At 36.0% G+C, this 25,732-nt stretch overlaps 2 protein-coding genes across 9 annotated transcripts in view; one reads left to right on the plus strand and one right to left on the minus strand.

The window, feature by feature from the left end:
- Window positions 1-22,316, plus strand: part of LOC105785520 (187-kDa microtubule-associated protein AIR9) — a 29,221-nt gene extending 6,905 nt beyond the window's left edge. For 2 of the 6 annotated variants that reach the window (XM_052633073.1, XM_052633071.1), the window contains 25 exons: window positions 330-465; window positions 827-927; window positions 1,015-1,062; window positions 2,857-3,041; window positions 3,136-3,253; window positions 3,444-3,571; window positions 3,831-3,999; window positions 4,758-4,876; window positions 5,084-5,252; window positions 5,372-5,456; window positions 5,560-5,633; window positions 5,719-5,838; window positions 5,943-6,138; window positions 6,229-6,353; window positions 6,535-6,742; window positions 17,419-17,492; window positions 17,700-17,852; window positions 17,958-18,096; window positions 18,326-18,507; window positions 18,951-19,106; window positions 19,880-20,011; window positions 20,312-20,370; window positions 21,397-21,429; window positions 21,527-21,658; window positions 21,885-22,316. In XM_052633073.1, coding sequence (XP_052489033.1) covers window positions 330-465; window positions 827-927; window positions 1,015-1,062; window positions 2,857-3,041; window positions 3,136-3,253; window positions 3,444-3,571; window positions 3,831-3,999; window positions 4,758-4,876; window positions 5,084-5,252; window positions 5,372-5,456; window positions 5,560-5,633; window positions 5,719-5,838; window positions 5,943-6,138; window positions 6,229-6,353; window positions 6,535-6,742; window positions 17,419-17,492; window positions 17,700-17,852; window positions 17,958-18,096; window positions 18,326-18,507; window positions 18,951-19,106; window positions 19,880-20,011; window positions 20,312-20,370; window positions 21,397-21,429; window positions 21,527-21,658; window positions 21,885-22,061 — 3,218 coding nt within the window. In that variant the 3' untranslated portion in view covers window positions 22,062-22,316. Of the gene's footprint in view, window positions 1-329; window positions 466-826; window positions 928-1,014; window positions 1,063-2,856; window positions 3,042-3,135; window positions 3,254-3,443; window positions 3,572-3,830; window positions 4,000-4,757; window positions 4,877-5,083; window positions 5,253-5,371; window positions 5,457-5,559; window positions 5,634-5,718; window positions 5,839-5,942; window positions 6,139-6,228; window positions 6,354-6,534; window positions 6,743-17,418; window positions 17,493-17,699; window positions 17,853-17,957; window positions 18,097-18,325; window positions 18,508-18,950; window positions 19,107-19,879; window positions 20,012-20,311; window positions 20,371-21,396; window positions 21,430-21,526; window positions 21,659-21,884 lie in introns of those variants that run through there. The other 4 variants (XM_052633074.1, XM_012611614.2, XM_012611615.2 and 1 more) reach the window with 4 other exon arrangements.
- LOC105785522 (cationic amino acid transporter 1) lies at window positions 21,908-25,057 on the minus strand. 3 transcript variants are annotated; one of them, XM_012611618.2, is made up of 2 exons: window positions 24,973-25,057; window positions 21,908-24,364 (listed from the first exon to the last, which is right to left on the minus strand). In XM_012611618.2, exon 2 carries the CDS (start codon window positions 24,341-24,343, stop codon window positions 22,565-22,567), a length of 1,779 nt encoding a protein of 592 aa, XP_012467072.1. In that variant the 5' UTR covers window positions 24,344-24,364; window positions 24,973-25,057; the 3' UTR covers window positions 21,908-22,564. The 3 variants fall into 3 exon arrangements, with proteins under 3 accessions (XP_012467072.1, XP_012467073.1, XP_012467071.1); XM_012611619.2 differs by having other exon boundaries at window positions 21,908-24,356; window positions 24,973-25,024; XM_012611617.2 differs by having other exon boundaries at window positions 21,908-24,487; window positions 24,973-25,021.
- Window positions 25,058-25,732: the final 675 nt, after the last annotated feature.

Here is a 25,732-nt window from a genome sequence, read left to right on the forward strand (position 1 = left end):
CAGTTCTATATGATTTCTATAGCAGTTGTTTGCATTTCTATTAACTGTTCATATCATTGTATCATGTAAGCTGCTAATTATACTTTGTTATAACATTCATCAAAAGATACAGATGTCTCCTTGAAGTCTTGGCAGCGTTGAGTAGAACTAGTTTTGCATTTCCTGTTGAATCTGCTTATCTCTTCTTTTCATTTTTCTAGTTCAATAAAGAGATTCTAAGTTGAGTACTTAATTAGATGTTATGGGGAGCTTGTTCCCTGTCATTCATCTTCTCTTGTGCTTTCTCTCTTTTTTAATTCCAATTTAAAATAATTGAAATATGTTTGCAGCTGCTCCATCCGTTAATAATGTCCGAATTGTTGGGGATGCTGTAGAAGGGAATGTCATCAGGGGAGTTGGCAATTACTTTGGAGGAAGAGAGGGTCCGAGCAAGTTTGAGTGGTTACGCGAGAATAAGGAGACTGGGTTAGTACACTTTTAAAATGAGTACTTTGGAGCATAAGTGGATCTAATCCCCTCTCCTCTTGTGTTTTTGCTAAATTTGAAGTTAACCTAATTCCTTTTGCAATTTTTTACAATTATTTTTTATTTTTTCCTTCTTACAACATTTTTGTTCGCTTGGGCTCTCTTACACTTATGCATGAGTGTACTTTCTTCCATATGGAGATATTGTCTTAATCACTCACCTATTATGATGATTGGATTATTTTCATGAAATTTATCTAGAGATTTAATCCCACTATCGTTTTCATACAGTTTTCTTACATTACATCACATTACCTTACGTTAGTTCTTCACAAATCCTTTTACTGGAATTTGTTGACAGAGACTTTCTGATAGTGACAAGTGGTACACCTGAGTATAGTTTGACGAAAGAAGATGTTGGGCGACGCTTGGCTTTTGTATATATACCTATAAACTTTGAGGGTATATCCAATTTGCCCTTTTTGAACTTTCTTACCATCAAGCAACTTGTAAATTGGATGGTAATGTGGTAATATTCACTGTTTTCAGGACAGGAAGGGGAATCTGTGTCAATAGTCTCTGGTACTGTGAGGCAAGGTATACTCATTTATGTTTATGTTTCACGGTAATGTATATTTTATCATTGTTTGTTGTTAAACTGGTAGTAGATACATGACTAGAAAAGTTTGGTAATTGATTTAATTTTATTTTATGGGGTAACTCTTAGTTTGCTTTTAGAGAATGCTTATCCTATTTATTCTGCAGAATCTGTGAAAAAAAAAGAGCCCACTGCAGCCTGTGGTTGACTTCTCTATCATCATTACTATAGTAGACAATTGTACTGCTTACTCGTTTCCAATATTTTAAGAATGTTCACTAGTCCATGGCATCATCAGACTTGTTGAATGTTACCCCAAAGTGCAGTCAATTGAGCTTTGAGTGATAAAACATCAATTAAGTCCTGTTAGTGGAAACTGTTTTTGATCAGTTTGACCATTAACGAATTCTGACTGACTAATGGAAGCAATGAGAAGCTTACATGGTATGTCATGTCGATAAGTATGCTGACTTGACATGCTACGTTAGCATATATTTAAAAAAATAAAAAAAAATCATAAAAAAGATATATAAAAGAATTATTAAAAATGCATGTTCAGAATGAACTTGGACAAATTGGTGTGCGAGTTCATTTTAATTTGGACAACAAATTCTGGATGTGGTTCAGAACATTATATATATAAATGGTAAAAAATAATAAAACATTAAATATTAAAATGGTAAAAAATTATAATAATTCTAAAAAATTAAAATTTATAAAAATCATAAAAAATAAGAGTTCTAAAATATTTAAAATTATAAAATTATTAAAAATTGTAAAAGATGAAAATAGTCGATGAAATATAGTAGGACCAAAATATCACATGATATTGTGGACTAAAATGAAATTTGGCACAAATATATGTATATATTACACACACATATGTATGTATAATAGAAACCACAATATCTACACTAATTTTAACATATATATGCATGTTAAAAATAAGAGGTATTTTAAGAAAATGGTGGTACAAAATATTAACACTAATTTTAATATACATATATGTGTGTGTGTAATATATATGTATATGTACATGTATATGTATATATTTGTATCAAATTTTATTTTAGTCATCATAATGTGTGATATTTTGATCATATTATGTGTAATTGACTATTTTGACAATTTTTAATAATTTTAATTTTAATATTTTACCTTTTTAAATAATTTTATAATTATTTACAATTTTTAATAATTTTTATAATATTCTAAACCATCTTCAGAATGAATCTAGGCAAATGGATGTCCATACTTAGATGACGTGGATGTTAAGTTTTCAGGGTTTATTCTAGACATGCATTATTTAGTTACTATTTAGGGTTTTTTAGAAACATGTTGACGTGCCACGTAAGTATCCTCAAGGCATGCCACATGTCAGTTTTTATTACTTTCGTCAGCCACATCAGTGTCTGTTAACAGTGAAATCAGTCTACGGCAGTTTCTGTTAATGGAATGCCCTAATTGATTTTTTATTTTTGTGATTGAGGGCTCAATTGATTTTTTTTTTTACTAAGGATTCTTTAGACCCCCTTGCCATTTTAATTTGTATGGTGAGGTATTATTATCTTCTTATATTGATTGCAAACTATTCTTTATGTTCCCAGTTTGCTTATAACTTATGCTTTTCATTTTATGAATATAATCCTTGGAGCAAGAAATATCATCTATGATATCAAGAGTTTAGTCCTTAACGTTTATCATCCTTATAGATGAGAATTAATTCTTAGTGTGACTGCTTTCTTGTGTTACTAATTTCCTTTGTTTTGAGATATTATTTTTTAAATTTCCAGCTCCACCAAAAGTAACAAATGTTAAGATAATTGGCGATTTGAGGGAGAACAGTAAGATTACTGTGACCGGTGCTGTCATGGGAGGTACGGAAGGTTCAAGCAGAGTACAGTGGTTTAAGACAAATTCGTCAACGCTCAATGGTGAGAATGAGCTTGAAGCAATGAGCACGTCCAAAGTTGCTAAGGTTGGTGGTTACTAAAATATCCACACATGTAGTTCCTTGTCCTCTCACATTTATACTTGATGCAAACTCTGAGTTGACTTTGACCTTTATTTAGGCATTCCGCATACCATTAGGAGCAGTTGGCTGTTATATTGTTGCAAAATATACTCCGATGACTCCTAATGGTGAATCTGGTGAATCAGTTTATGTCATAACGGAAAGAGTAGTGGAGAGTAAGTAATTTCTTTTTCTAATTTTTTTGTATTTTTTTGTTGAATTCCAGTGAAAAGTGAACAATGAATGCAGGAAGGTTTACTTGTAACTTTGGATTTTTTATCTCAACTCTCCCCTCTTCTCTTTTGAGTTTTTAACAATTCACTTATCTGATTGATGTACATGTGTGTATCCTTCTGACCCGTACAGCTCTTCCCCCCAGCCTGAATTTCTTATCTATCACGGGTGATTATAGTGAAGGTGGTATACTGACAGCATCATATGGCTATATAGGGGGTCAAGAAGGAAAAAGTATCTACAATTGGTACCTTCATGAGGTATACATTTCAGTTATACCTAGGGTTCTCATATGATTTCATTTACTTGCAAATGGTTGAGTTTAGTCCCTTTGTCAAGTTTTGATGCTTTAAATGTTTTAAGTTTAAAGAAACTCTATTATCATATGACTCTGCTTTAATAATAAGAAAAAAAAAACTACCAAAATATAAAGAAAAAAAATAAAGGTGCTAAAAGCATCTAAGCTAAGCTTTTGTAAATGAGTTCTGCTCTTACTACATATGTTACTGGAATCTGTAGGTTGAAAATGACATGGGCACTCTGATTCATGAGGTTTCTGGGCTTCTTCAGTATCGTGTAACCAAAGATGCAATTGGTAAATTTATCTCCTTTGAGTGTATTCCAGTGCGTGATGATGGGATTGTAGGTGAGCCAAGAACCTGCTTGGGACAGGAACGTATTCGTCCTGGTAACATCCTATCTTTTATTTCAGTATTTCTTATTCATCTTTTCTTCCTCTAACATGTTAACTTTTAACTAATTGAACTTTTGTAGTGGATTTGAAAAAAAAAATTAGCATTTACGTTTATTGGAGAATGGAGAATAATTGTTGAATTGGAGAAAATGGAACTTAGGAGAAGTTTGATATTTAGGGCTGTAAAATTCTCTCATTTACCCAGTTTCATCTACTTGGTGGCTTTGTGTTTCATCTGGTGATAAGTCTAGACTGTATTTGATTGATTCAAATGAGCAGGTTGAATGTTGTTAGCATCTTAATATATTGATTTCTTCTGAATTGCATTATAAGTTAATTCTATCTAACTTCGTACAACTTTAGGAAGCTTACTGTTATGCAACAAAAATGACCTTGTATATTATAAAGGATGCTTGAAGAGACTTGTATTATACAACATGTGGTTCTGTTAAGATCAAATATGCTTTTCTTTGAATAATCTTTTGGCGGCAAGCATGGAAATTGCATATTCGATATCTGCATTATGACATGTCTAATATGGATTGCACCGAGTCTACAGTTTTTTTATGTCTAATATCCTTTTGTAACTTTCCGTTTGCAATTTAATAATGGAGGGATTGTTATTTTCCTGGCATCTAAGCCCTTTATTTGTCTTGTTCTTCTTCTAAAGGAGAATAAGCTTTGGTGCATTCTTGGTTGCTAAATTTGGAGTGATTGGGTTTCATTCTTGTGTTGTGCTTCTTGATGACCAGGAAGCCCGAGATTGCTTGCTCTTCAGATAGTTGGAGATGCTGTTGAAGGAACTATTTTGAGTGTTGAGAAAAACTACTGGGGTGGTGAAGAGGGTGATTCAGTTTTTCGTTGGTTTCAGGTAATTATCTGTCTTTCTGTAAACTACTAACTTCTTAATTGTATGCAGTATTCATGAAACATTGCTATTATAAATGAAGTTCATAATTAGTATTCATAATTAGTATTCTAAGTTGACATAGATGGAAATTTATTTGAAAACTTCTTTGATGTTGCACTATAGAATTTTGTTTTCTGTAACTCATTAATAAAATATGTATATCTGCAGACTAGTTCAGATGGTTCGCAATGTGAGATTAGGGGTGCTAGTGGCTCATCATATATGCCGACAGTTGATGATATTGGTTTCTTTATTTCAGTCTCATGTGAGCCTGTGAGAAATGACTGGGCTCGTGGTCCCATTGTTCTTTCTGAACAAATTGGACCTATAGTAGCTGGTATAGAGTTAGCTTTCTAAAACTTCTCTTTAAGTTTTTACTTTTTTATTTTGCCTATACCAAGTTTCGATCATTAATAATTGAATAGGTATAATTTGGAAATTAAAATTGAAATGCAGGTCCACCTACTTGTCAGTCTCTGGAGTTTCTTGGATCAATCATGGAGGGACAACGTTTGAGCTTCATTGCTTCATATATTGGAGGGTGAGACTCTTGGAGAAATGCCTTCATCTTTGATGAGAGCTAATTTATGTCTTACTTGTAGTACACAGACCTTGTTGAACTAAAATTCTTGTTCTTGATTCAGGGAGAGGGGAGATTGTTTACATGAATGGTTTAGGCTGAAAGCCAATGGGATCAAGGAGAAACTAAGTAGTGATGGTGAGTTTTGTTTTTGAATGTTAATTGGAAATTTCTAGATAACCATTTGGAGATGCAAGGCTGAAATTCTTGCATATTTTTCCAGAGTTTATTGATTTAACTCTTGATGATGTGGGAAGAAGTATTGAACTTGTTTACACTCCCATACGCAAAGATGGAATCAAAGGGAATTCTAGGAGCATAATATCTGATGAGATTTCTCCCGGTGAGTTGTATTGCTCATTTTTAGTTTTGTTCGTTAATTCTTAAAGTTGGACACTTTGGTACCATGCTTATTCCTCTTATCGTGCTCAAATTTTCTTGCATCAGCGGATCCAGTAGGTTTGGCCCTAGTCATTCCTGATTGCCATCAGAACCAGGAGATTGTCCCACAAAAAACATATTTTGGTGGACAGGAAGGTGTTGGAAAGTATACTTGGCATAGAACAAAGACCAAGCCAAATGGGTTGGTTTTGACAGATATATCTAGCTCTTCTGAAGATGTTGTTATGTGCGGTCAGACATTGTAAGTTTTAAGTTTGATGTGATAGGGTACATGATTTCTAATTCCTTTTGCACATGTAAAATGAACATTTATTAATACCTTCTACTTTAGCAGCACGTATACTCCATCACTGGAAGATGTGGGTGCTTATTTAGTACTACAATGGCTACCCACTCGTGTCGATGGTCAATCTGGAAAGCCATTAGTTGCAATTTCTAGCTCAGCAGTTATCCCAGGTATATCTGTAATTCATTTTGGTTACATATATATTTTTTGTCCATACTGAATAATATTCACTTTCCAACCTTAGTCTTTACTCCCCCTCCTCCCCACCCCACCCCACCCCAAGTATCCATGATGATTCATGTTCATGGTTCTAAACTTTTTGTTGAGCTCAAATGGTTATGGGTATTGCAGCACCTCCAGCAGTTTCCAGTGTTCATGTTAAGCAGCTGACTTCAGGAATATATTCTGGGGAGGGTGAATATTCTGGTGGCTACGAGGGATCAAGTCTCTTTAGTTGGTATAGAGAGACAAGTGATGGAACAATCATTCTCATCAATGGGGCTAACTATAAAACTTATGAGGTCACTGATGCAGATTACAACAGTCGTTTGTTGTTTGGGTAAGCATTGCATCATACTCATGTTACTTGGAGGTTGGATATTCTTTGAAAAATATATTAGTTACGTTGTCACCACCAATTTTACTTAAATCAATAACTCGTGCCATATTTAGCTTAAAAGTTATTACCTTTTTTTGCTATTTAACCCTAAAAATTTTGATCTTTGTAACGGACGTAAAAATCGAGAAGAAAGCAAAATGAACATTATGATAAGAAAAAAACTTTTGTTTATTCACATAATAGGGTATCTTATTTATACAAGTTACAAGAGTCAATTTAAGGAAAGAAATCAAAATAAGCAAAATCCCTAAAAATCTCCACATCATAATATATAAATAATATCTCTAAGATTTAGCTTAACTAATATCTTATTTACAGCACTCCCCCTCAAGGTGGAGCATAGATATTAATAATGCTTAGCCTATTATAAATGGAATCAACCTGAGCTCCATTCAAAGCTTTTGTGAAGGTATCTCTTGTTAGATGTCAGTTTGTTATTATTTTATTAGAAGTATTAGGAGATTTTATTTGAGTTTTATATTTGTACGAGATTTCTTTAATTAAAAGTATCTTTCCGGTATTAGGGTGTATTAGGGTTTAGGAGTTTTTTGGTGTTCTTTTTTAATTTCCTTAGCTTATAAGTATTTTATTCAATTAAGTAAACTTATGTAATGTCTATTTAATAGGTTGATTGGGAGCAAAAAAAAAAAAAAAAAAGAAGCTAGAATTTATTCCAATATTTAGAGGTTTAAGACTCTTTCTTAATGAGTTTAAGGTTTGGAATTCCTATCGATGAGTTTCATTTGTTCATCATAGACATGGTTGACTTTTGACTATTGACAACCTTGTCAATCAAGGTTGATACGACTTCTTGGGCTAAATTATTGGGATTTATTCTATTTATTGTGAAGATTGTATTTCTTTAAGTAGTTCAACATACTTGTGTATATATACCCATTTAAATACTTGAGTTAATACATAAGAAAATTATTCCAAAACCTTTAAATTTTTGTTTTTTGTCAATTTTTTATGGTATCAAAGCTAGAATTCCAGATTTGAAGGCCAATTTTTTTCTTTTTTTTTCAAAACCTTAAAAACCCAAATTTGGTACTTTCCACCCTATGCTTTTCTTTTCTCGTCCCTAGGAAGAATTTGAACCTCATTGTCAGCAAAACCCCAGATTTAGGTAGGCCAACTATCTGCGCGTGGGTCTCACGCGCCACCGTTAGCTTCTGCGTATTCATCAACGTACTAGTGTCACGGGCGACAGTTCAAATCCCGTGACCATCGCACCAAATGCATCCAATGGAGGTCTATTGCTTAGATGGGGATCATTTGGCCCACGAGAACTGACCAGATTCAAAGAGCTATTGAAGAAGCTTGTCAGATTGAAGCCTGGTTGGCCCGATAACGAAGAGATGACAACTTAGGCTAATATGGTAACTAATCTTAGAAGATAGAAGGAATCATATCTTGTAAAGATTAGATTAGATTTGATATGGTATATCTTGTAAATCCCTAAAATGAAGGGATATGGTTATTCTCGTCCGTCGATATAAATATATCTTGACCGTCGATTTTGGGGGAGCTCAAGTATAAATAGAGAGCCCCCCCTTCATTTGTACTCACTCCATTTATTGTTTCATTATTCTTTGTGAATAAGAGAATAGGGAGCATTTACTCAAACACTTGCGAGCGTTCTTTCTGTTGTTCTTTGTTGTTCTTCTTTTGGCATAAATCGCTTCCGCTCTTCAATTTGGTGCATTAGAGGAGTTCTTAAGGAATCCTCGCTTGAGTTAAGACTGACTTAGGCGAGTTTGGACGAACGGATTGCCTAAGGCCGCACGGATCGTTAGACGAAAACTCTAGCCCCGTGACAAGTGGTATTAGAGCTGTCGGTTCGAACCAAGTGATATCTGAGTTATTGGTTCGAAGGCACTGTTGGGATGTTGAAAGAAGAGTTTGAACAAAGGTGGGTGAGGAAGTTTTTGAGGGAGACATTATCGGAGTAGAGGAATGTGTGGGTAAACTCAAGAGATCCATGGAAGATGTAAAGGAGGCACTCGACGGGGTCGAGGATCGCATAGCAAACTGGAAGGAATAGTTCAGAGACTATGTAAAGATGTCTCTTGATTCCACCATGGATAAGGTAAACGAGTTGTTTAATTCACACAGGGATAAGCTGTCGGAAAGGAATGATGCTCTCGAGGCCATGATGATGGATTTGAAGGAGGAAACAATGGCCACGACGAGGGCTTTGAGCACAAGAATAGAGGAGCTCGAGGAAGAGCTGGCCTTGTGTCGAGCAACCGTGGGGAAAGGAGTGGTAAATGCAGCACTCAGTAACGAGGATGTCCCGAAGCCGAAAGAGTTTGTGGGGACAAGGTCTGCATGCGATGTGGACAATTTCTTGTGGAGGATGAAAAACTACTTCTGTGCCAAAGGCATCATGGATGACGCAATTAAAGTAAACATTGCTTCAATGTTTCTTACTGACATTGCGCTTTTATGGTGGCGAGGCAGGACCACAGATAAAAGGCAAGGTGAGATTGGGACGTGGAAAAAGTTCCAATGCAAATTGAAGGGATAGTTTTATCCAGAATTTGCCGAGGAAGACGCTCGGGCAAAGTTGCAAGGGATAACGCAACGGGGCACAGTGGGGGAGTATGTTCGAGAGTTCAAGGAACTCATGCTCCAAGTTTCAGAGGTAACCGAAAGAGAGGCATTGCTTGCTTTTCAAAATGGATTGAAGCCGTGGGTCAGACAGGAGGTGGAACAAAGAGGTGTCCAAAAGCTGTCGGAAGCCATGACGATAGTTGAGTCCGTGTTCAAGCTTGGTTTAGGGAAAGACAAGCTTGGGTCTTCCAAGTCCGAGGAAAGGGGCGTATGTGTAATGGATCACAAGGAAAATATTGTTGATGGCAATGTCAACAGCGACAATGGTGGTAATGGGAAACCACGAGTTGGGAAGAAGAAACCCAAGAGGAAAAGGGACAAGCCGAGATGCTTTCTTTGCGACGGTCCACACATGTTGAAGAAATGTCCGAAGAAATCCGTGCTTAAGGAGAAGCCGGTGGGTAAGGCCTTGGTAATTGGTTCGAGCGCGAGGGGTGTCGAAGCCAAGGAGGCCGAAAGCGAGAAGAAGCCAATGGAGTGCTTCTTGTGTCATGGTTCGCATAGGTTGCGGAAGTGTCCAAGAAAGTCTGTCATCGAGGGAAATGATGGAGCAGACAAGGAGCCCAAGAAGCTTAGTTCGAGCAAGGGAAAAGTCGAAGCCAAGAGGGCAAAGAGGAGCGAAAAGAAGCGAGTAAAGTGCTTCTTGTGCCGTGGTCCGCATGAGTTGCGGAACTGTCCAAAGCAAGTCGGAGTCAAAAGAAAGGCAACGTCTGAGCTTGGTGAGTCATCGAAGGGGCTTTCACCCAAGGAAGAGGTGAGTTTGTCATCGGATTTAGAGGAAAGAGTTGCGATGAAAACAGTGAAACTGTGACCAATGAGGCTCAAGTTAAGTGAATCGTCGGAGTTGGCAGAGTCATCGACAAGGCTTCCACCTATGGGAGAGGTAGGTGGTGCATCGAACGTCAAGGAAAAAGAAGTGATGCATGTGGGACAGTTGACCAGAGTAAATGCTGTGATAGTGTTTTGCATTCTAACTTGTTGACTTGGCAAGAACGTAGCGGCCCTTTCGAAGATTTTGAGCAAAGAGGCCGAGAGACTGTGGGCAAAACGAAGCCAAGTGTGGTGAATCAAGAGGATTTTGTTTGAGCAAAGTTAGAATGTGGACAAGAGAGTGACATAACTTCTTGTCGTCGAGATGTACAAACGAGTACCACGGTTCGAGTGAAGAAGCGACGTAAGCCAAGGCAAAAGTCCCGAAGGAAGGGAAAGACTAAGGCGTCGAGACGAGACTGAGGCAAATCAAGTCAGTGCCATTCAAAAGTTGCAACGAGGACGTTGCGAGAATGGGTGGGGGAGAATGTCACGGGCCGCAGTTCAAATCCCGTGACCACGCACCAAATGCATCCAATGGAGGTCTATTGTTTAGATGGGGATCATTTGGCCCACGAGAACTGACCAGATTCAAAGAGCTATTGAAGAAGCTTGTCAGATTGAAGCCTGGTTGGCCCGATAACGAAGAGATAACAACTTAGTCTAATATGATAACTAATCTTAGAAGATAGAGAGAATCATATCTTGTAAAGATTAGATTAGATTTGATATGGTATATCTTGTAAATCCCTAAAATAAAAGGATATGGTTATTCTCGTCCGTTGATGTAAATCTATCTTGACCGTCGGTTTTGGGGGAGCTCAAGTATAAATAGAGAGCCTCCCCCTCATTTGTACTCACTCCATTCATTGTTTTATTTTTCTTTGTGAATAAGAGAATAGAGAGCATTTACTCAAACACTTGCGAGCGTTATTTCTGTTGTTCTTTGTTTTTTTTTTTGGCATAAATCGCTTCCGCTCTTCAATTTGGTGCCTTGGAGGAGTTCTTAAGGAATCCTCACTTGAGTTAAGGTTGACTTAGGCGAGTTTGGACGAACAGATCGCTTAAGGCCGCACGGATCGTTAGACGAAAACTCTAGCCCTGTGACACTAGCGCGTGACGCACACCTCTTAAGGTTGTCATTGCTCCGATCAGTTTTGTTGGGCTCTTAGGCATTGTTCCGGCCTTCGTCTATTGTTTTTGGTTGTTGGGACTAATTTTTTGGGAAGCTAGGTTTTAAAGTTTTAGTATTTAGATGGATAATCCCTCTTTACTAGCCTCGTAAATTTGGATGGGAAAAGTTATCTCACGTGGTCATGTTCATGTTTGGCATTCATCAAAGCTAGAGGCTTGTAGGGGATATATTATTGGAGCTACCAAGAAACCCGTTGAAAAAGATTTCACCATTGATATGTGGGACTCCAAAAAATTCTCTTTGTTATGGAGCCTCATATCTCGAAAACCTATCTATTGCTCGATACCACCACAAAGATATGGGAGGTAGCAACTTTTACATACTTGAAGGAAGGGAATGATGCTCAAGTCTTCGGAATCCAAAATAAAGTCTATAACATCAAACAAAGTGAGATGGCAATCTCAATATTTTTCAAAACTTAAGTGGATTATGGCAGGAATTGGATTACTAACAAGATTTTTAGGCTGATTGTATTGGATATGTAGTCAAATTCAAAAAGATGATTGCCAAGGAGTGGGTTTATGATTTCCTCATTGGGTTAAATAATGATTATGGTCAAATACGAGTTCAAGTATTGGGTAAGATACCATTTCCCTCACTTGAAGAACCATTGCTCATGTGCAACGTGAAGAGAGTTGGAGTGCTATGCCCTACAACATCGATTGAAAATGCTGGAATGGTTGCTAGAGGTTAACGAAAGCATCCTAAGTCCAAGGATTCAAATAAAGATCATCTGCATTGTGAGTATTGTGGGAAATCGAGACACACCAAGGAAACTTGTTAGAAACTACATGGTTGACCCATCAGAGGAAGGAGAGGAAAACGAACCACTTCAACTTGTGGTTAAGCCAATCTTTCTGAAACCACAGTCATCCAAAGAGACTACCACCGAGACAATTTCTATAGATGAAATTCAACATCTAAAGTGTCTTCTGCCTCAACTTGCCTCTTTTAATGCAATGTCTCATCTTGTGACATCAGGTAAAGCTCTTAATGCCTACATTAATACTAAGTCATAGATTATTGATTTTGGAGTGAATAGACACATGATGAGATCCTCTAAAAACCCTTTTAACTATTCTCCTTGTCCAACCAAAGATAGTGTCCTTATATTTCAGTATCCTCTAAAAATCAAGTTTTGTCAATTGTACTCACAATATTTCACTATATTTTGTGCTTCATGTCCTTAAATTTCCTGTCAACATCCTATTAGTTAGTGTCATCACTAAAGCTTTAAATTGTAAACAAGAGGTTTTCCCTAATTGTTGTCTTTTAGGATCTTTAAATAGGGAAGAGGATTGACAGTGGTAGAATGCATGATGACTTATACATGTTGGAGGAGAATTTAGATTTGGATCAGTGTCAAACTCCTTTTGGTGGAAATAAGGATGTTAAAAGGGAAATAATACAATGGCATAGATGGTTAAGGCATCCATCTTTTTATGTTTTAGAAAAGTTATATCCAAGCTTGTTTTCAAAGATACAGTTTGATTCTTTGGTTTGTGATGCATTTGAATGTGCCAAACATAACGAAAATTCTTATCCTTTGCGAAATAATAGTAGTGTTCCTTTTATGACTATTCATTATGATGTTTGGGGACCTAGTAAAATTAACTAATTGAATGACAGTTGTTGGTTTGTCACTTTTATTTATTGTTGCACTAGGATGACATGAATTTACTTAATTAAATAAAAAAGTAATGTTTTCTCTTGTTTCCAATCTTTTCACAAGATGGTTAGTACTAAATTTGATACGAAAGTGAAATTTTTGAGAACTGATAATGGCAGGGAATACAACTTCGTTTCTTACTACAGTCTTATGGGATCATCCGTCAAACTTGTCCAATAACTAGTGCACAAAATAGGGTGGTAGAAAGGAAGAATAGACACTTATTGGAAGTAGCTCGATCCTTAATGTTCACAATGACTCCCAAAGCCTTACTAGGGAAATGATGTTCTTGTAGTTGCGTATTTGATTACACAATTCCTCTAAAGGTGTTTGGGTGTTTTTGTTTTGTTCAGTCTCCAAATGTTGGAAATTAGATCCTCGTGCCCTTAAGTGTGTATTTGTTTTATACTTTCCTACACAAAAGGGTTGCAAATTTTATCATCCTTCGATTAGAAGATATTGTCAATATGGATGTTACATTCTACGAAGATGAATCCTACTTCAGCATCAAGGAGTCACCTTTTCAAGGGGAGCATGGTACAGAAGAGCTTACACCTATGCCTAGTATTGTTGCTTTAGGAGATTTTATTCAAAGTGAAAAACTTGTTTAGGCGGAGATTACGGAACGCTTGAACAAGTCAAATTTGAAGGCTTATGGAGAAATAAGGTAGAAACCATCATGCACCCTACTCAATGCCAAGAATCTACCTCTCTTGGTGAATCATTTATAATTCCTAGTTCTAATGATTTAGATTTGCCTATAGCTCGAAGGAAAGGTGTCAGTTCCTATACCAAACATCCTCCTATATCTAACTTTATTTCCTATGAGTCATTGTTTCATTTCTATAGAGCTCTTGCGTTGTTCTTGTCCTTTGTGTATTCCACAAGATTGGCGGGAAGCTTTTAATGATCCAAGGTGGAAGGGCGCCATGATTGAAGAGATGAATGCTCTAGCAAAGAATGAGACTTGGGAATTGGTACTCTTCCACAATTAAAGAAACTAGTTGGATACAAGTGGGTGTTCACAATAAAACAAAGGCAGATGGATCAATTGAGAGGTTTAAAGTAAGATTGATAACTAAGGGTTTCACTTAGACTTTATGGAGTGGACTATCAAGAGACACTTGTCCTTGTTGCCAAGATGAATGCTATTTGAATCTTGCTATCGTGTGACCAACCTTGATCGAGACTTGCAGCAATTTGATATAAAGAATGTGTTCTTGCATAAAGATTTGGAAGATGAGGTTTATACGAAGATTCCTCCTGGTTTTGGTAATGTAAACACCCAAGGGAAAGTTTGTAGATTGAAGAAATCTTTGTATGATTTGAAATAATTTTCTAGTGTTACGATGCTAGAACTTTAGTCTGGCAAACTTTTCGACTTTAGGTGATTTCTTAGGTTCAAATTTGTTTAAGTCAGCCTACTCTCAAAAAATGAGAATTCTTACAAAAATTCTCTAAGGCACTGAAGCAAAGCGGAAGCAAACTTACGTGAAAGAGCAATAAGAAACAAAAAGCCGAAAGAAAAATCTCACACCAAGTGTTTGAGTAAATACTCTTAATATATATTTTTAACTCAAGAATGGGATGAATATAAATAAAGGGAGATAGAGCTCTATTTATAGGTAAGCTATCTCAGATTCAATGATACATATCAAATTACATCAATGATTGAGGTTAGTTCCCTCTACATAAGAGAGTTTTAACGGATTCAAATTCTATACATGTTCATCTTTTAGCATTTTCAATAATTACCTTGGTAAAATACAATGTTTACAATTTAACCTGAATCCAAATAGATGGACCTTGAGTCTCTTCTAAGCAATGGGTCAGTCCTGTCAGGCCGAATGATCCCTAATGAAACATCAGAGTGTGCCTTGGTCGCGGGTCTTTGTGCGGCCCGTGACACTAGAGGATGGTTTGATAGATTTAGTAAACCAATGATAGGGGATGACAAAGAAGAGATGACATGGCTAAAAGGGCAGTTGGCTCAGGAATTTGAGATCAAGGATTTGGGAAAATTGCATTTCTTAGGAATTGAGGTTGCTAGATTAGGGATGGAATCTTCATCTCTTAAAGAAAATGCATTCTAGATCTCTTGACAAAAACGAGTGATGGGGTGTAAACCAGCAGAATCACTTGTAGAGAGCAATCACAAGTTGAAAGCGAGAGTTGGAAAAACTAAGGACATGGTAAGCTAGTTTATGCATGATCCTTGAGAACCTCATGCAAGTTGTCTTTTTCCTCTAAACTTGGTCATCTTCAAGTAGAAGCTTTTATGGATGCAGATTGGGCTGGGTCACTAGATGGTCGAAGATCAACATTCAAATATTGCACACTTGTGGGAGGTAATCTTGTCACGTGGAGAAGTAAATTGAGTATAGGTACTCATTCTAGTGCTGAGGCAGAATATAGAGCAATGGCTCAAGGAGTTTGTGAGCTTTTGTTGTTGAAGAAATTGATAAAGGAATTATGGTTGTTAGAAGGGAACAAATTGTCCTTGAATTGTGACAACAAAACTGCCATCATTATTTTTCAAAATCTAGTCCAACATGATTGAACAAAGCATATTGAGATTGATAGACACTTCATGAAAAAGAAGTTGACTACTAGTATTCTGAACTTAGTTCATGTGGCATCTGATTGGCAATTAGCCAATATCTTTACTAAAGGACTCAACAACAGAACTTATCACTATCTGGTCTACAGGTTGGGCATGTGTGATATCTATGCAACAACTTAAGGGGGAGTGTTAACCATTGACTATTGATAGTCTTGTCAATCAACGTTGATCTAATTTCTTGGGAATAAATTATTGGGATTTTATTTATTCTATTTATTGTGAAGATTGTATTTCCTAAGTAGTTCAACATAATTGTTTATATGTACCCATGTAAATACTTGAGTTAATACACAAGAAAATTATTTCAAAACCCTCAAATTTTTATTTTTTTCATCAATTTCTTCAAACATTCGCGAGGAAGAAGTAAAAATTAAGGAAACAACCCCGTTGAGACATATAGTTTACCTGTGAATTGTCCAATGACAAGATCTATAAGTTGGGATTGTATCATCTCCTGGTTGATCTCCAGCTTTAACATAACTTGTAGAGATAAACTTTTCTTGGTATCTTTTCTTGAATAAAGTGACATTCAACTTCAATATGCTTAGTTCGCTCATGATATATTAGATTAGAGTATATACAATTTTTAATCCAAATTCACAATTGATACACCCATGCAATTTCACACACAAATTGTGCCATAGCTTTGAATTTTGATTCTACACCGATATGCTACTTTCTATTTCTTGTTTTTCCAATAAATTAAGTTTCCTCCAACAAACACACAGTATCCTGTGATTGATATTCTATTTTTTTTCGATCCTTCCCAATTTGTATACGAGAAGCATTCAATATTAGTGTTTACATGATTTTCATATAATAAACCTTGTCCTGGACTTCCCTTTAAATAACAAAGAATTTGTTCGAAGGTCACCCAATGTTTGACTATTGGAGAAGACATGAACTGACTCACAATACTAATAGAGTATGTGATGTTCGTACGAGTTCTGTAAGATGGTTCAATTTCCTAACCAGTAGTCTTTCTCTGGATCTTCAAATAAGAAAATATACACTTTCCATCGAGTTTGTTGAACTTTCACATCTAGGCTAAACAGCAACAAAACTTTAATCTCTTAATGCACCTTTTTAAACTCCGTAAAATATAGGCTGCGAGAGACTATCTTGTTTCTCTAGCGGTAGAACGCTTGACATAACTCGTACATAAGAGATATTCTATTTCCCAAAATACAAAAAATCCAAGTAATCCTTTGGCTCCTTAAGAAATTTATAGTGATTAATCAGAGAAATCAGTTCAATAGAATTATGAAATCGTAAAAGTAATTGAGCATTTTCCCTTAGCCACTCTTGTTTGGTATCATTGGTAGGAGGTTTGTTGGTTAAGCGATCCTCTTTATCGATGCTTCATAAATAAATCCAAACCATCTTGCTCCGATCTAGATAATTTGGCTCCAGTTAAATTGTGCTTTGATACCATGTAACAGAAGTAGAAACCAAGTAGAAAGAAGAAAGTTATGAGAAGAGAAAACTTGTGTTTATTCACATAATAGGTGTCCTATTTATGCAAGTTAAAGAATCAACTGAAGGAAAGAAATCGAAGTAAATAAAATCCCTAAAAATTTGTACATAATAGTATCTAATCTGTAGGATTTATCCTAATATCTTATTTACAACAGTCTCCAACCATCTTACTGCTTAAATTGTAGCTGTACTTGTCATTTTAAGCTGATAAATGCTTCTCTCAGGTACACACCAGTTCGATCAGATTCAGTTGTTGGAGAACTTAAGCTGTCTGAACCAACTGAATTTGTTTTCCCTGGTAAGTATAGTATTTGCTTTTGTCTCTTGGGCAGGGAAGCATTATTTGAATCAAATATTTCTTTAAAGGCAATGAATATTTGGAATGTGGAATTCCCATCTCATTGGGTAGAATTTCATTATTTGTTTGTTGTGAAAATTTCTTCTACCTGTATCTTCTGTCCCATCTGGTCTAGTTCTACTGCTGTTATTGTCTTGTATGTTTCAGCTTCGATTATGCAAGTTATGATTCAAGCCTGTTTACTGAGTTATACTTCATACCAGCAACCAATGGATGTTAGCACTGTTTTGGTATATGAAAGGGGAGTACTACTAGAGAGCATAGAATTTCTATCCAATCTTCCATCCCTCCTCCTAGCACGTGAATATCCTAATCGATATTAAGTACCAAATATTTGTTATTTATTTATTTTGCAATTTCAATAGCATTATTTTGATTTGAATTTCAAAATTTCTTGCCCTTTAGAGCTTCCAATGGTAGAGATGCTTGCTCTTACTGGGAAGGCAATAGAAGGTGATGTACTAACTGCAGTTGAAGTGATTCCAAAAAGTGAAACCCAACAATGCGTCTGGAGCAAGTACAAAAAAGATGTGTGCTACCAATGGTATTTCCACATCATACATAATCTTGTTGAGATTCTAAATCAATCACTAAAGTTCCTAATCCTATCTTTGTTATGGAACTTTTGTAACATGAAGCTGAATTATGAAGGGAATGAGTTTTATAGAATTAAAAAGAATTGAACAAGAAAAGGCAGTAAAAATAAATTTTTGTTTTTCTCATTTCTGCAATTGCTATTCATTTGTTTTAGTGTAAAATAATGTATTCTGCAGGTTTTTTTCATCAGAAACAGAAGATAGAAAATCCTTTGAGCCCTTACCATCACAACGCTCCTGCTCTTTTAAAGTTTGCTTCGAGGAAATTGGTAGATGCCTAAAATGTGAATGTATTGTGACGGATGTGTTTGGAAGGTCAAGTGAGCCAGTTTATGCTGAGACTGCTCCTGTATTGCCAGGTTATTTGCATATCACATTCTTCACTTTATTCTCTCCTAAGGAAAATTTCTCTTTAAAAATTTAGTATGGTTAAAGCTCTTTCACTCATTGTCTAACTTCATGTTTGGAATGAGATGGTCATTAGAAAGATTTCTGTTGTGGGTGTGGGAGTAATTACTTCTATGTGAGCTGCTCACCACCACTTAAAGTTGATGTTCGTGATTCCTGTAAAGTTAAATATGGCTTCCAGTTTTTAGTTTGGATAAACTCATGTTGCAAAACTTTGAGGTGTAAAATGGGTGCTTACCTCATTGGAAGGTGGAGGAAGTTACGGGGATAAGTTAATATCAAATAGCATCGAATATAAGAATTACTAGTGCTGTTACTTTTTACATTAAGAATTTATTGTTTTGTTCTTTCCTTCTGCTCCTTAATTTGATACTGAAATTCTCTTTTTCTTCAGGGATTCCTAGAATTGATAAGCTAGAGATTGAAGGGAGGGGCTTTCATACCAACTTATATGCTGTACGTGGCACTTATTTTGGAGGAAAAGAAGGAAAAAGTAAAATTCAGTGGCTTAGATCGATGGTTGGTAGTCCTGATCTTATCTCCATACCAGGTATGCAAAAGCCATGGGTCTGCTAAGGATTTTAGATATTGACATCACTGTTTGACTGAAATTCCAATCTTTGGATGCCAGTAAGAATATGCTTTTTCCCTTGTTTCTGGTCAAAGGTTGAGAATCTAGTTTCTTAGTTCCTTTTACATCTTGTTCGAAAGATTGGCTGATCAGGTTAAAGTGCCTGAATCACAGTTCAAAGAGCTACCGCTGACTCAGTTTTGTAGGAAGCTGCAGAGTTGAGAAATAAAGGATAAATCTACTGCCTGCAATGCTCTGCGGCTTTAAGATTCCTTTATTGAGATACCAAAATTCTTTTATGAGATTATGAGGAATATGATTTATTAACTGAAAACTTTAAAGCATAATGTCCAGGTTCCAATCTTCTGACATATTGGTTATGAAAGGTTGACTGGTCAGGTTACAATGACTGATGGGTACCCTGATTGTGATTCAAAGAGGTAGCTTTGGCTTTGTCTTCTAGGGAGTTATAGAAGAGAGGGAAAAAACGAATATACTGCCTGGCTATGTGCTGAATGCTTTAAGATTCTTAAGATATTAAACCCTGATTGTGATTCAAAGAGGTAGCTTTGGCTTTGTCTTCTAGGGAGTTATAGAAGAGGGGGAAAAAACGAATATACTGCCTTGCTGTATATTTCTTAAGATATTAAACTTCTCTTACAAGATTTTGAGGAACCGTATTTATTAACTTGATTTAAAGCTTAGGGTCCAGGCTTCATATATTTGTTCTGAAAGATATTCTGATCCTGCAGGTGAAACAGGGAGGATGTATGAAGCAAATGTTGATGATGTGGGGTACAGGTTGGTTGCTATTTATACTCCATTCAGGGAGGATGGCATTGAGGGACAACCTGTTTCTGCATCAACTGAGCCAATTGCAGTCGGTAATTCTGAAGCTCACCTTCTGCTCTTTTTTCAACCAATAATATTCTGAAGTTTCTGTTGCATTTCTACATGAAAATGAATTCTTCTCATTCTGTTTGGCTGAGCATGGGCTCACCTGGTGTTAGATGACTTTCTTATTTCCGTTCTTAGTAACTAGATGTTGATGTTGTCTGTCCCACAACAAAGCTCCAACTTGAGTGGGGTGAAGGTGCTTTGAACAGTTGTACATACTGTTCTTCAACTTTTCATGTATTTTATGTCTATCCTTTTTGTTTATTTGGTGATTGTTTAAATTGCAGAGCCTGATGTTTATAAAGAAGTAAAACAGAAGCTTGATCTTGGATCTGTAAAGTTTGAGGTGAGATTATATTCCTTGTTTTAAGTGATTGGTATTTCTTTTCACCTTATAAGTTTTTTCTTTTCCTTAATCTACTCAGGTTGCGGTATTGATGCATCTTTCTATTTTTATTACTATTGAGTATGAAGATGTAGGAACCTGATCTGCCTTTCACTCATTTGACTTCAAAAGTCACAAGAATAGTTAGGACGTTCCTTGCTATGAGTTTTGTGAAGATCCAAACAGTTACTATTATTTTATTTTTTTCAAATAGATGTTATGTCAGTTTAGGAAGTTCCCTTTAAGTATTAAAACCAAATAAAGGAGCCAAAGGACTAGTTTAGCATTGTTTTTGGAAAGTGTTTTTAAAAACTGTGGTGGAAAAATAGTTTTGAAAAGCTCGGTTTAAGATTTAAGTGTTTATCATTGTCAAAAAGTGCTTTTAAATTAGAAAATTTGAGATATTATGTTGTCAAGTAAAAGAATATGTATTTAAATGATACTCAAATTCGTTAATATTATGATATATAAAATATATCAACTTAAATTACAATAAAAATATAAAAATAATTTATTATATAACTCATTATTAATATATTGATATATGAAATATAAATTTTAAATATTTTCTTAGACAATTAATATAAATTTTTGTAAAATTTAATTTGAATTTGAATATATAAGCAAATAAATTTCAAAAGAGAAAAATTGTATACCCAACATAAATAGTATGAAAAAAGTAGGGATGATAAATGAGGCTTAAAAGGTGATTTTAAATAAATAAAAATGTCGAGTTTAAAAGTGTTTTCCAAAAGTAATTGTCTTCAAAAATATTATCTGCATACTTATGGTTGTAGAAGTGCTTTTGGTATCAAAAGTGTTTTTCAAAAGCAATGGTGGAGACATCCTAAGTAGAAATATATTTGAGTCTTAATCCTAGGAAAAAAAAAATAAGACAATGTAACTTGATACTTTGACAGATGAAGTGGCCAAGTTTGTTTATACTTTTTTGATTTCTGAGACTTATTGCTTCAATCTTTGGAGCAGGTATTATGTGACAAGGATCGCAACCCAAAGAAGGTTCTTATTTCATATCCTCCCTTCCGTTCTTCATATGGTTATTCTATTTCAGAAAGAAAAACATAATTATCTAATTTTATCATTATTAATGTTGCAGGTCCCAGGAGAAGGGTGCCTTGAGAGAAGAATCCTGGAAATTAATAGAAAACGAGTTAAGGTTGTAAAGCCGGGTTCAAAGACTTCTTTTCCTACTACCGAAATACGGGGAACCTTTGCTCCTCCTTTTCATGTAAGTTTGTTTCTTGACAGAGCTAATTTCATGTTGTTAGACAATGCAATCCACATTGTTGTCTTCTAGTTGGTGCATTAGATTATAGGATAAAATGAATTGATAATACTTTTCAAGGACCTTTTTTCTCATATTAAGAAAATATTTTAGTGATGAATGGCTAGATTGCTCATCAAGACTCGGTTCTTTATTTTTGTTTAAATCTAAAGGATCCAAGTTGTGGCAGGTGGAGGTTTTTCGTAATGACCAACGCCGACTTAGGATTGTGGTGGACAGCGAGAACGAAGTAGACCTCATGGTGCATTCGCGATACATCAGGGATGTTATTGTTCTTGTGATCCGTGGTCTTGCTCAGCGGTTCAATAGTACATCTCTTAATTCTCTCCTTAAGATAGAGACATAAAATTTGGTCAGAAAATATAAACGCATCAAAAAGCAATCAATTGTAAGTTTCCTTTTTTTAGGTCTGTGTGCTTTCTCACCCAAAGGTCTTTTTGTTGGTGCCATTGCCATCTTCATTGTTTTTAGCTTGTAAGCAATTTATATATATATATATATTATCCAGTGTTGGGTTTTCAAAGCATTAGGGGAGCTGCAGGTGTTTCACTTGTGCGTAATTCATTATTTAAATGACGATATTCTACTCTATTCGCAAGAATTTCCTTCGTTTTATTTGATCATCTTTCCTTCGGCCTTTTTATCTTCTTGTAGAGAAAACCAGCCTGGACGTTTGGCCTTGCCTCCTGAAATGCTTCAGTTGGTAATCTTAAAAATTTTAATATGAAATTAATTTGCAGAAGCCGAATTAGAAAACAAAATGTTGCATTAATCTAATTAAACCTTGAAGTTACAAATAATGAAAATAAATAAGAGCAATATATAATAATAATCTACTCCAGAAAAGGTTCAATGGTGGAGTTGTGATGCTCCTCCATCCTCAAGGCATGTAGCAGTAGCTGCGGAAGTTGTATCAGTAGTCTCCTTGGCTGCATCATATGAAGCATGTAGTGCAATGAAAACATAATAGAGTAGCAATAGCAATGTCCAGATTCCAAATCGCACATATGATGCCCCATTAACTGAAGCCATGATAAAAACATTAGTGGCAAAAGAAGCTGATGGTAGCCAAGGCACTAATGGCACTCCCCACAACTTGGGTTTCTTTGCTTCCTTCACCATCAGATTTAGCCCAAGCGTAGCTATGAACCAAATGGGGACTGTCACTGCATACCCGATCCATCCATTTTTCCCAATCGCCCAATATACAGCAGTAGCAATTGAGGATCCTATGATCAACATCAAGAACAGGATCAGCTTGTTTCTGTTGGAGCTTGTTGTCTCACCTCCCACATAGTAACGTCTAACCAAAAGCGCCAATGCAACCAGTGAGAAAATTAACAGTGTTGTCAGGGAAAGAAGGTTTGCCAGCACGTCAAGGCTTGTGAAGAATCCTACGATGGAGTTTACGAGGGTCATGACGACTGTGGCGTTAACTGGTGTTCTTGTTTTCTCGTTAATGGTTGCAAGGAAGGGTGGTGCCATATGAGTGCGCCCTATGTGAGTGAAATACCGAGCTTGTCCGAGTATGTTGGCTAGCAAGACCGTGGTCATGCCCTTCAATGCACCTAAAGCAACAATATATTTAGCCCATTCCAGGCCTATGGCGTGGAATGCCAAAGTAAATGGCGCATTCACATCAATTTGGTAGTAGGGTTGGATCAAAATCAATGTTGCTGAGAGAAGGCAATACAGTAGTATTATAATCAACATCGAGCCTATTAAGCCGATTGGGATATCTCGACCCGGGTTCTTAACCTCTTCTCCAAGGGTTGCCACTCCATCAAATCCCACATAAGCAAAGAAGAGAATAGAGGAAGCTTTCAGAATACCACGGATGCCATTAGGGGCAAAGTTGGAAAAATGTTGGGGGTTAGCTTTGGTTAAACCAACAATGAGAATGAAAAGCAAAACTAGTAGATGGACAATGGTGGCAATGGAATTGAACCTTGAGGACCCTTTGGTGCTCATACAAGCGGCAATGCAGATGAGCAGTGAGACAACTGCTGCAATAGGGTCTAAATGGCTGTAGTCTTCGGGAAAGGATGAAGCATGGAAGCGGAAACTATTGGGGTCATGGTTGAACAAAGTAGCGAGGTAGGAAGTCCAGGACCTTGCCACACTAGCACCAGCAACCACGTACTCAAACAGAATGTTCCCAGCAGCAATATAAGCAACGAAATCACCCAGCTCTACTCTAAGATATGTAAATGAGCCTCCCGCAACCGGCAGTTCCACACAGAATTCAGTGTAGCACAAAACCGAGAGCAGCGCAGTCATACCTGAAATAAGATACGAAACCACAACTGCAGGCCCAGAATGATTTCTAGCAGCTTCCCCAGTGAGGACAAATATTCCTGAACCCATCACAGCTCCAATCCCAAACCAAATTATGTCCCACCAATTCAACCTTTTCTTCATTTCATGCTGGCTACGACCACGTATTTCATGTAGTTCCATGTGGTCCGCGGAACGTGCCAGCAGCCGGTCTCTAAGCCTAGATTTAGTGTTACACAATGCATTCAAATAGCTTCTACAACTCTGAAATGACTCTTCTGGCAAGAAATCTTGCTTGCTGCAACCACATCCCCTCTTCTTACCCCCATTCTCATTCTCACCACCTTCCATCGCTATCTTCGTTCTGAAATACTAACATGTAAAATGTTTGAGGAATTAAAATGACAAATCATCAAATATCAGTTTCATAGTCGTTGTTATAAGATTGAGCGAGGCTCAGCAGACCTTACAAATCCAGGTTGGCTCACCCTAGACCTATAGGAAGAAAGTCAAGAAATTATTCGATAACTATGACAATGTATTCTCCATAAAAAAAAGAAGATAGATTTTATCTGTTAGGATTTTTCTCTCCGTCCAAATTCGAGCACAATTGGGACAGTTGGATAGAATTGAAGCCTTCTTCTTGGCTTTTCTATTTAGGGGTATTTATTTTCAATGAAATTTGAGTTTTTCTCTACAGATCTCATCACTCAACGATGTAAAAATCTACCAAACAACTTCTCCACTATGATTTAATTAAGTTCAATGGCTATAACCAAGAAAGATCACGAAGAAGAAGAAGAAGAAGAAGAAAGGAAATGGGGAGCAAGAAAGCAGATTGCTTGCATGCACTTAAACCATTACGGATTTCATGGGAGATATCCTTTTGGTTTTTATTCTTTGTTGTCATTTCGTGTGTGCTTGAGACTGAGATAATACAGAATAAAAAAAAAAAAAAGAGAAAAGAAAAGAAACCATACCTTGAAAAGCTTGAAAGCTAAGCAGAGACTGTTAAATCTACAATTGCACTACAGGTTAAAATAATAAAAATGGTGAAGGCTATTTATTATAGACAGAGAGCTCTTTCCACATGACAATTTCCCATATATGCTTTATATTTTCGATCCTATATACTGTTCCATTACGTACGATGCTCTCTAGGTGTGCGGTTATAGATAATAATATTTGTAATTCAAATTTCCTTGTGTTTTTAAAAATAAAACTAATTCATTATTTGGCCTAATTTTGGTAATTGTTTTGGTCTAGGGTTTGAAATTTCTTTTAAATTCGTTTTGAATTTGACAATTAATTTTACATTTTAATTTTAATTTTTTGTCTAAATTAATCCATGATATTTTTGGAAAGAAGTTAGAGAAAAAAATTTAAACTCTATTATGAGAACAATTATAGGTTTAAGAATTAATTTAAAAATATTTAAACTTTAATGTGGAAACAATTATCTAATTCAATTATCAAGGTAGAAATAATTACCAATTTAAAAAGTATTTGAGATAAAAATAAGTTTAAACCGTGAGAACCATTACCTAATTTAGACTAAAACTATTGCATTAAGATACAAAAATATATTTGGAATGATGGATGATTAATATAGTAACAAAATCAATTCCAGGATACTCTTCGGTAAACATTTCGTACATATGGACAGGTTAGTGCAAGATTAGTTGGCTTCCAATTAAAGTTGAAAAAAACACCCATAAGTTTAAATATGCTAGCGATCCT

This window comes from Gossypium raimondii, chromosome 1 (assembly GCF_025698545.1).
Source record: "Gossypium raimondii isolate GPD5lz chromosome 1, ASM2569854v1, whole genome shotgun sequence".
NCBI lineage: Eukaryota > Viridiplantae > Streptophyta > Magnoliopsida > Malvales > Malvaceae > Gossypium > Gossypium raimondii.